Source organism: Chanodichthys erythropterus, chromosome 7, assembly GCF_024489055.1.
Source record: "Chanodichthys erythropterus isolate Z2021 chromosome 7, ASM2448905v1, whole genome shotgun sequence".
Classification (NCBI taxonomy): Eukaryota; Metazoa; Chordata; class Actinopteri; order Cypriniformes; family Xenocyprididae; genus Chanodichthys; species Chanodichthys erythropterus.
In genome coordinates, this window is record NC_090227.1 from 10953154 (window position 1) to 10963789 (window position 10636).

The following is a 10636-nucleotide window of genomic DNA, read 5'->3' on the forward strand; positions in this document are numbered from 1 at the left end:
ATGTGATATTGATTTTATTCAGCGTAGCCTACAGTTTAATGAACAAGAACTTAATATCAAGTGACTTACATTTAAGACACCAAATCGTCTGTTTCGCTGTATTTCGCCAACGAAAATAGTTCCAAAGTCCACAGAAATGTTTTGCGTCTCTGAGCAACACTTCCTGAATGAATCAGCTGTTTGAATGAATCGGTTGAATCTCAATGATTCGCTCATTAACAGTGATTCACTGCCACCTACTGGCGGGTTTAATTTCACATTTAAAGTGTCTTCATTTTTTTTTTTTTTATAATTTCAAATAACTGTATGTAACGTTTTATATTTACAACATTAAAAACATTTTTATGCATCTGTAACTGCTCTTGACTGATTAACTTTAATAAAGTTTAATCTATTCTATGGTTATATAGTTACATTAGATTTGAATTTCTGTACCTGAAAATCTAGTTCAAACCTACATGAAAAACTTGAAAAGCACCATTTATTTCATGTATATGTGTGGTCTGTTGTATTTATTTGTGCTATTACTCGTAATTTGATTATTTGTTACTATTTTATTACTTATATTTTAAATATTGTTAGACAAATAAACAGTGAGTTAATCTAGCAGCTTTTGATGTCATAACCCTATTTATTGAGGTTAAATGTAACAAAGACAATAAAAACAACAACTATGCTTATTTTATAGACCCATTTTCTTGTCTTTTACTTTTATTAATGTTTTTGTTGTGGGGCCAATGAAAATTTTGCCAGGGTGAGTAAAATTTGAAACACTAGAACCACAGTAGAAAAAATCCTTAGCATTGAGTCCTGTATATATATTTCACACAATATTTTACAATCTATTTTATTATAAGGTAGTAAAAAATCCATGCTCATGCAAAGGGCATGGGAGACTTGAATTTCAATTGATTTCAACAATACAGGGTACAATGAGGCTAAAGGAACACTGTACCCCAGTGCGCATTTGACTTGCTAATGATATTCAGTTTTGTTCAAGGTAATTAATTTATCAGTTTTTCAATAACTGAAGAACATGTAAAAGTAAGCAATTTGTGGTAAAAAGAGCTCCTATTGTTAAAGGCACTGGCTAAAGCCACTATAGCTGATGTGATAAATAGCTGGCTGACTTTTCCAAAATGGTCAGTATCATTTATTAAGTTGGGTGTCCACAAACATCATTATATATAATGAATCAAATCAACATTTTTAAAAATTCAATATTATGAAATATATTTATTGTTACTACTGTAAAGCCATATTAAACTATTATGGGATCTCCTTTTAGCAGTGTAAGAAGCTTCTTTTTTTCTCATTGAAATGCATTCTGCATTTTTAAAATAAACATTTTAATGAGTGTATTAATTAAACAAAAGTACATTTAATTATTTTTTCTATCAAAACAAAATATGGTACAAACTTTGCTGAAGTGATTATTTTAACAAATATTTACTTAGATATGATGAAAATAAATTACTTTAGCTAAAGTATTTGTATTAATACTAGGGGGCCCACATACCACCTCTTGCATTTATATGATTTTTTTAACAAAATAAACTACTTCATGATTTATTTTTCAAGTTTAGGACAGGTTTGGTGGTATGGTTAGGTTTAAGGGTGGGTTAAGGTGTAAGGGAGAGGCCAACAGCGTAAGTATGACGGAATTACAGAAATTAATTACATATGTAATTTTATGCAAGCTTTTTTTAAAATACAAGTACAATGTAAAACATGTATGTACGTACACAAAAAAGTGCATTGTATCAAATGACTATCAAATGGATTAACGTTGAAGTCATGCGACCATGGTGTAGTTTGTTTATAGCCTATGTTTAGCTTTTTACTTCTGGTGATTGAATTTAGGCTTCAAAATTCATAAAAGTTGTGCTCAATTGTAAAGGTTATCATGATGGAAAAAATGTGTGATAATTAGGGCTGCCGAGTAAACATATTTATTTAAGCAATTAGTTGATCTTTTTTTAAAATTTGGATTTCCTGTCCATCACAGAGTGACTGTTTGATTTCTTCAATTCCTGTGGAGGTTTTTTTTTTCTGCCACTAACCAATTAATGCCAATTTTGATCGACTCTTGATGAGCCTCTTCTCATTGACTAATGGTTAGTAGACTTATTAGGGGGCAGCCCTAGTAATAATCATAGAGTTTTACTGGTCACAGAGCTTATTTTCTGCAATAATCCAAAAGCCAACGAAAAAAATACTATTGTGTTTTTGTTGAGGGAACCAGGGTGATGCTAACTTCCGGGTTGGCCTACAAAAATACATCATTGCTGCAGCACATTATATGCGCATGATAATACTGCCTTTGAATATGACTAAAACAAGGTATTATTGTTACGTGTGGTTGTAGGGACAAGCACAACGACGATGAAGATGACGAATATAACAATACTTTAATTCCAAACAGAGAGAGACAGCATACACACGTGTTGATACAAACGAGAACGGACGAAGAGTAAGGGCAAACATAGGATATAAATACAAGAGACTAAACAAAGGAACTAAACAAGGTGATGGGATAATGAACGAGACACAGGTGGATGAAATGAACTAATCAGACAGACTGGGGAAAAACTAGGTCACAGGACACAGTACATGTAACATATCGCCCCCCTCCGGGTAGGCGCGGCCTCGCGCCGTATGGAGTCCAACAGAGGGGGAGGGGCGGGGGCTCTGGAGGAGGGCGAAGGGCAAAGGAAAAAACAAACAAGAGTCCATAGAAAACAAAAATAGTCCAGGGGGGAGTGGAGGGTGGGAGGAGCCAAGGGGAAGCCTGGAGCAGGAGGAGCCAGATGTTGGTCCAGAGACCAACCATGATGAGGCCCCAGGGTGGAGTCGAGGACAGGAAGAACCATCGTGGGGAGATGAGAGGCGCCACCCTGGGGACGGCCGATGGAGAAGCCACCGATGATGGTGATCCAGGTGGAGTTGGAATGCCGGAGAGCCCAACCGACACTGCTGGATCTGGAGACCGAGCTGGAGCCGGGACGACGAGCATCCGAGGTGGAATCCGGGAACCTGAAGACTGAGATGGAGGCGGTGCGACCGAGGACGAAGGAGGAGACGGGGGGAAGGAGGAGCCAGGCGAAACCGTAGGTGCAGGCTGGACGACGTCTGACCAAGTCGGAGCCTGTGGGACGAGGGAGCCCGGTGGAGTCTTGAGGCTGAAGGTATCCGGTGGAGCCGAGGGAGGGAGGAGCCACGGCGAAGGCGAAGCGTCGACAGGCCGCGGTGGAGTGTTGGACTTGAAGGCTGGAGGCGGAGCCAGGAGAACCTCAGTCCACGGTGACACTGGTGGCCTGAAGCGTCGAGTCGGATCCATGCGTTTACGTGATGGAGTTGATGAGAGGCTGAAGGGTACCAGGGGAAGCAGAGATGAGATGGTTTGAGGAGGCGGGAGAGGGAGGTTGGGAGGGAACACAGGGCTGGACAGAACCAGCAGGGGCACGGACAGTTCTGAGCTGGACGGGACCAGCGGGGACACAAACAGTTCTGAGCTGGACGGGACCAGCGGGGAGACAAACAGTTCTGAGCTGGACGGGACCAGCGGGGACACAAACAGTTCTGAGCTGGACGGGACCAGCGGGGACACAAACAGTTCTGAGCTGGACGGGACCAGCGGGGACACAAACAGTTCTGAGCTGGACGGGACCAGCGGGGAGACAGACAGTTCTGAGCTGGACGGGACCAGCGGGGAGACAGACAGTTCTGAGCTGGACGGGACCAGCGGGGACACAAACAGTTCTGAGCTGGACGGGACCAGCGGGGAGACAGACAGTTCTGAGCTGGACGGGACCAGCGGGGAGACAGACAGTTCTGAGCTGGACGGGACCAGCGGGGAGACAGACAGTTCTGAGCTGGACGGGACCAGCGGGGAAACAAGACAAGGGGAATTTACCTCCTCAAACACATCCAATAAATCCAGAAACATTCCTGTAGACATGACGATGCCATCCGCCGTGTTGATGTTGTGGTCGGGGCTCTCTTCCCAGCCCTCGAACTCCACTAACACTCCCTCGACAGCACACGATGTAGCGGACTCACGCACCTGGTCAGACACACCTAGCGGTTCACATCCCGGGGTGACGACTCCTTCCGTCCTCTCTTCAGGTTCGGTCTCAATCGTCCCGGCAGGTTGATCTCCACGGTCTGCGGTGGGCTCTCGTTTCTCCATCGTGCACGTAGTCGATGGCGGATGGTTGGTCTCTGGATGTGGAGTGGTGCTGGTGTCGTCCTCAGCAGGGCCGATGGTGAACGGAGAGTTGTTGTTTACCAGCACCCACTCCACGTATGCGGCGAAATCCTCAGTTGGACCGCCCGCTGGAATGCGTGCCTTGGACCGCTCGCTCAGGCCGGTATGATAGTAAATACAGAGCGAGCGGTCCGGGATGTGAGTCAGGCACGCAAGCTGGAGAAAGTCACTGGTGTGCTGTTCCAGCGAGCGGTCTCCCTGCTCCAGGCAGAGGAGCTGGACTGCGGGTAGAGCCATGAAGGAAAAACAAAAAATAAAAACTGAAGTGCCGCCAAAGAAAAAACTGTTTTGGTCCGTTCTTCTGTTACGTGTGGTTGTAGGGACAAGCACAACGACGATGAAGATGACGAATATAACAATACTTTAATTCCAAACAGAGAGAGACAGCATACACACGTGTTGATACAAACGAGAACGGACGAAGAGTAAGGGCAAACATAGGATATAAATACAAGAGACTAAACAAAGGAACTAAACAAGGTGATGGGATAATGAACGAGACACAGGTGGATGAAATGAACTAATCAGACAGACTGGGGAAAAACTAGGTCACAGGACACAGTACATGTAACAATTATAAGATGTTTTTTTTTTTTTTATAATTATAATAATTATGTAATTATTCCACATATCTTTTTGGAATAGCCTTTGGAGTTCCCATGATGCTTGTACATGCTAAAATGTATATGGAGGTAGCTAGTTTCTGAAACAAAATGATTTTGTATGTTTTAAGTATGTTGAAGAAATATATGAGATGAGGACAGCAGAGAAGGTCATATGAGCTTTATGCTAACACTAAATTTACACTAATACACATGTGAGCACTCAAACACACACATACACACTCTCTCTGCTGCAGTACTGAGAGAAATGATCCCTGGGGAGAAGAAGACCGTGCGGTGAAGAGCAGATATAATGCTCTGAACAAGACACTCGCATTCAGCCTGTGAGCAGCTTTTAGTCTTCCAGCCCAAGGGGTTTGGCTCTCTGAGACATAAATGTCTTTATTATTAAAGACCTTCATGAAAACAAACAGCCCAAGTCTCAGCACTGATTCCAGAACGACACACTGATCTAGTGATGCAGGAAAAAACTCACCTCCATGATGGGGTTGGATGCCAGAACTTTCTCCTCTACATTGGCTTCACTGGCAGAGCCGCTGACCGTGGCAAAGTAACGCATGGCGTATTTTGCTGAAACCGTTTTCCCTGCTCCGGATTCTCCACTCACAATGATAGACTGATTCCTCTCATCCCTGAATGATGCAAAAAATACAAATGAAAGAGAATAAGATCAACTAGAATTTTTTTTTAGAGGTTACTAGGTACCAGTGTGCTTACTCACTAGAGTTTACACATTACACCGTGTTCCAAATTATTATGCAAGTGACATATAAATAAGATTTCAGTATAATAAACATTCAGATTTTAGGTTTTTCTAAGAAAATGTTTTTTTCCAGGTCTATGGAAACCCTAGTTTTTTGCCAGGTCTATTGTTCCACATTATTAAGCAAGTCACAGTTCTATGCAATATGGGGAAGAAGAAAGATCTTTCTGAAGATGAAAAGCATGAAATGGTCTATTGTTGTGCAAAAGGCATAAAAACAACTAATATTATGTGAAAACTGAATGGAGATTATCGAATTATCATAAGATTTGTGAGAGATTTAGATAAAGGCTTATTAATGAAAGTTCCTGTCAAAAAAATGAATTCTATTAAAAGGGCAGCTATAAAAAAGCCAGTGTTGAGCAGCATAAGAATGAAGAAAATCTATTGATTTGTATAAAGATGAAGAAGTTAAAGCACATGGCTCTGAGAAAATGATGCTCCAACATGTGAAAACTGAGAAAACTGTAGTGTTCGCCTCAACACAGGCATCCACTGATCAATCAACTTTTCAGACTGATGTGTTCAGTTGTGCACACCATTGCAGCTGCATTGAGAAGAAACAAGAGACCCAAGAAAATGAGCAAGAGAAATATAACCATGGCTGGTCTATTTTTGGCTGGGCTGCAGTGAGCAACATCCTGACCTACAAACCTTCCCTTTAGATTGAGCAGTATAGCTCATACTCACACAAAGACATACTCTATGCAAATTTGAATGCTTGCCTGACGCAATGCAAGCGCAGCTTCATTGTACCTAAAAAGATTGTTCAACTAAAAATGAAAAGACTGTCATTTAATCACCCTCATGTCATTCCTGACTGGTATGACTTTTTTCGTTGGGAAACAAAAGAAGATATTCTGAAAAAAATGCTTTCTGTCCATCCAATGAAAGTCATTGGGGTATAATGTTGAAAAAGTGAGGGTATGCTACAGCTTAAAGTATAGAAGTGCCAGTATTTTGTACTGGTGCGTACCACCCCGCTTGAAGCATTACTTACCCTCATGTTCCAAACTTCTATGAATTTCTTTTCTCTTCGCAACATAAAAGATGATATTTTGAAGAACATTGCAGTCCATTTCAGTTGCGATGGACTGCCAAATTATTACCCTCCTAGTATTGGTAGTTTTAGGAATAGGTGTGGGGGAGGGGTTAGGATTAGGCAATCGGGTTCAACTAGGGGGGTAATAATTTGTCAGGGAGTCGAAATTTGACACAACACCAGTACCAGGGGTGTCACTAAGCCCTTTTTCTACTTGGTTATCTGAATAATGTTTGTGAACCTAAGCTGATTTGACAAAAAGATTTGTGAAAAGTTCTGATAAAAATAAAATCATGAAAATATTTTTTTACAGTTCAGTAGCAGACAACACTCAGTTAATGCACTGATTTAAAGGGGTCATGAACTGTGTTGTTTTTATGCTTTGTACATTTAGAAATAAAAGATATTTTTCCTACCCTGATGTTAGCCCTCTTACTTAAACGCTCTATTTTAAGGGGCGTGTCTGCTCTGAGACTTCAGTGTAAACGCCCACTGCTGTGATTTGCTAACAATTGCATGCAATATAAGATAGCTAAGTATTATTCTCTCGAAAACGTTTAGCATGTTTTTACTATTACAGCACTCAAGGTTAACCTATTCGTGAAAACTGTTGATTATAGCATTACAGAAGCCGTAGAACGTCTTTTCAAAAGATGTAATATAAGTCTAAGGTGTCCCCTGAATGTGTCTGTGAAGTTTCAGCTCAAAATACCCCATAGATTTTTTTTTAAATAATTTTTTTAACTGCCTATTTTGGGGCATCATTAACTATGCGCCGATTCAGGCTGTGCGGCCCCTTTAAATCTCTCGCTCCCTGCCCTACCGAGCTTTCGACTATAAGTGCAGTTATACAGTGCATAAACAAAGTTCACACAGCTAATATAACCCTCAAATGGATCTTTACAAGATGTTCATCATGCATGCTGCATGCATGCTTCGGATCATGTGAGTATTGTATTTATTTGGATGTTTACATTAGATTCTGTATGAGTTTAAGGCTGTGCTCCGTGGCTAATGGGCTAATGCTACACTGTTGGAGAGATTTATAAAGAATGAAGTTGTGCTTATGAACTATACAGACTGCAAGTGTTTAAAAATGAAAATAGCGACGGCTCTTGTCTCCTAATAAATGATGGTAACTTTAACCACATTTGACAGTACATTAGCAACATGCTAACAAAACATTTAGAAACACAATTTACAAATATCACAAAAAATATCAATTAATCATGGATCATGTCAGTTATTATTGCTTCATCTGCCATTTTTCACTGTTGTCCTTGCTTGCTTACCTAGTCTGATGATTCAGCTGTGCACAGATCCAGACGTTAATACTGGCTGGCCTTGTTTAATACCTTGAACATGAGCTGGCATATGCAAATATTGGGGGCGTGATGATCCCGATTGTTACGTAACAGTCGGTGTTATGTTGAGCTCTTTTAAACAAATGAGATTTATATAAGAAGGAGGGAACAATGGTGTTTGAGACTCACTGTATGTCATTTCCATGTACTGAACTCTTGTTATTCAACTATGCCGAGGTAAATTCAATTTTTGATTCTAGGGCACCTTTAAATCTATGGCATTATATTTAGTTTGTGGCAAAAAAATTGTCATTGTAGCCGATCACAGACATGTTGTTGAGCACATGAAAGCAGTGATCTAGTAATTGCAACTCAATTTCTGAACACTAACGGATGCTTGCATCATAACTAACAGTGCAAACTCGACATAACTAAGAGATTCACTGAATAAGTTTTGTCGCGAGTCCAGAATTCACTCACTGATAAACTTGTGCTGTTTGATTGACAGTTCCAGCGATTGTAAAGGGAGCATTCTTTGAATCAACAGATTATTTTCATTGTACTAAGAGAAACAACATGAAGTTGACCATTTAGTCACTGGTTTGATTTACTGATACACAGACAAATGACTGTACATGAATCATTACATATCAGATCAGGAATTAGAATTAACACAGTTACTTACATGTTGTTGCATTACTGTCAAGTCCATATTGTAAAAGTCTGTTTGCGATTTACCAAAGAATCCACAGTGAAATACAGAATAGAAATAAATAATGCTCAAAAGAGACATCCACATTGTTGAAAATAAATAACCATATTCCTAGAATTAGGATCCTTTGAAAGGTAATGTTATTTTTAGTCCTGATTCGCTATTCTCTCCTCGTCATCTCACTAACACGCCAATGGACGGTGCTAACATTGCAATGATGAAGAAGGCATTGATTTCTACTGCAGAGGTGGCGTTTCACCTATTTCATAGGCACATTCCAGGATCGGTTGTCTGCTTGGCCTGGTGTCAAAGCTTTTATTGGACTAACAATGAAGATTTTAGTTCTAAAATTTACAGGATATTCTTATAATACGATGACCACTTATATATCAAAAGATCAAGGAAAAGTTGATTTCTCAATTCATGACCCTTTTAAACTGCTTATCAAAGTGAATGTCAGAGAGAGAAACATCATATAGTTATTTTGTTCTACTAAATAATGACCCAGCAGCTGATTGTGACATTTATAACCTTAGAGTAAAAAGATTTGTGGTTTTTGATGTCACTTTGAATTATAGAAGTGGCAAATTGATAGATTCATGAAAAAAAAGGTTTAATATAGAAAAAAGAAAGAAAGGTTTAATATAGGGCAAATTAAACATTCCCAATCTAGACAAGTACAGTAATATAAGGTTTGTCTATATTCTAAATTAAAACTAATGAATATGATCTGGTTAGTTAAAATGATTTGAAATGAAATCAATATTCATGGATTGACTTGATAGGTAGTGTAGAACCTATTGTATGCATTGTTCCTGCCTATCCTAGTATACAAACAATACAGTAAATGTTTTTTAATCATAGTGTGCAGCACATATTTACATATTCATCTAAACATTTGATTGTTCACAACAAACAGTATGTCATTGGTCAGGTATTTCAAACGTGTCATTACCCCTGAGTGAAGAATGAAACCGAACTTCACCATGAGTATACCAGGGACTTTTTTCAGGTAACTACCCATTAGGGACAGTTTAACTAACTTAAACTTGCTTAGCCCCACCTGGCCATTTGTTTGTAAGCCTCTTCTGCCACTGCAAAGATGTGAGGGTCCATGTCGCCCATATTCTGCCCGCTGTAAGCATTAATGATGTCGGCTCCATAGATGGGAAGCGTCTCATATGGGTTTATAGCGACCAGAACAATACCTGGGTCAAACGATAAAAGACCATTGAGCTCAATAATTCTAGATACATTACAAGTGTGTGTATGTCTGATGTATGTGTGTGTTTACCGCAGTATGTGTAGATGAGTTTGGAATCAATGAAGCGCACTTTCAGGTTGTGCAACACAGCAGGCTCATGAAGGTAGCTGAGAGCTGTCAGGTCATTTTCTCCCACCAGGATATCTGGGTTACGCAGGTGTGGCAAGTTGTTCGTCTTGGGGTCCAATTTGTACTCCAGTTCCTGAATAACACAATTCACAGGACAACAAAATAAACAAAGTTGTGTTTTGAGGGGAATCATCACACATCTGAAGTCAGACAATGGCTTTCTGTGAGGAACAGGCTGAAAAACTGACTTATTCACAATTCAGGATATTCAAATCTGATTTTTTGCAATCGGTCGAAAGCCACAAAAGAATTTGACATTTGACATCACTGACTTCTGAGGCATCAGGATAATACAGGCAAGAATTAAAGGAATAGATCACCCCAAAATTAAAATTCTATCATGTCATTCCAAACATGTATGACTTTCTTACTTCTGTGGAACATTGAAAAAAAAAAAGAAGACATTTTAAAGAATGTTGGTAATCAGACCGTTGTTTTTGGTTACCATTAACATCCATTGTATAATATATATATATATATATATTATATATATATATATATATATATATATATATATATATATATATAT

General features: G+C 39.6%; 1 protein-coding gene across 1 annotated transcript in view; it reads right to left on the reverse strand.

Moving 5' to 3' along the window:
- The window catches only part of myo5aa (myosin VAa), a 104993-nt gene that overhangs the window by 70384 nt on the left and 23973 nt on the right, over positions 1-10636 (reverse strand). Inside the window, exons 3-5 of the mRNA XM_067389827.1 lie at positions 10009-10180; positions 9778-9922; positions 5369-5525 (exon numbers count right to left, since the gene is read on the reverse strand). Of these exons, the coding sequence (XP_067245928.1) occupies positions 5369-5525; positions 9778-9922; positions 10009-10180 (474 nt within the window). The remainder of the gene's footprint in view (positions 1-5368; positions 5526-9777; positions 9923-10008; positions 10181-10636) is intronic.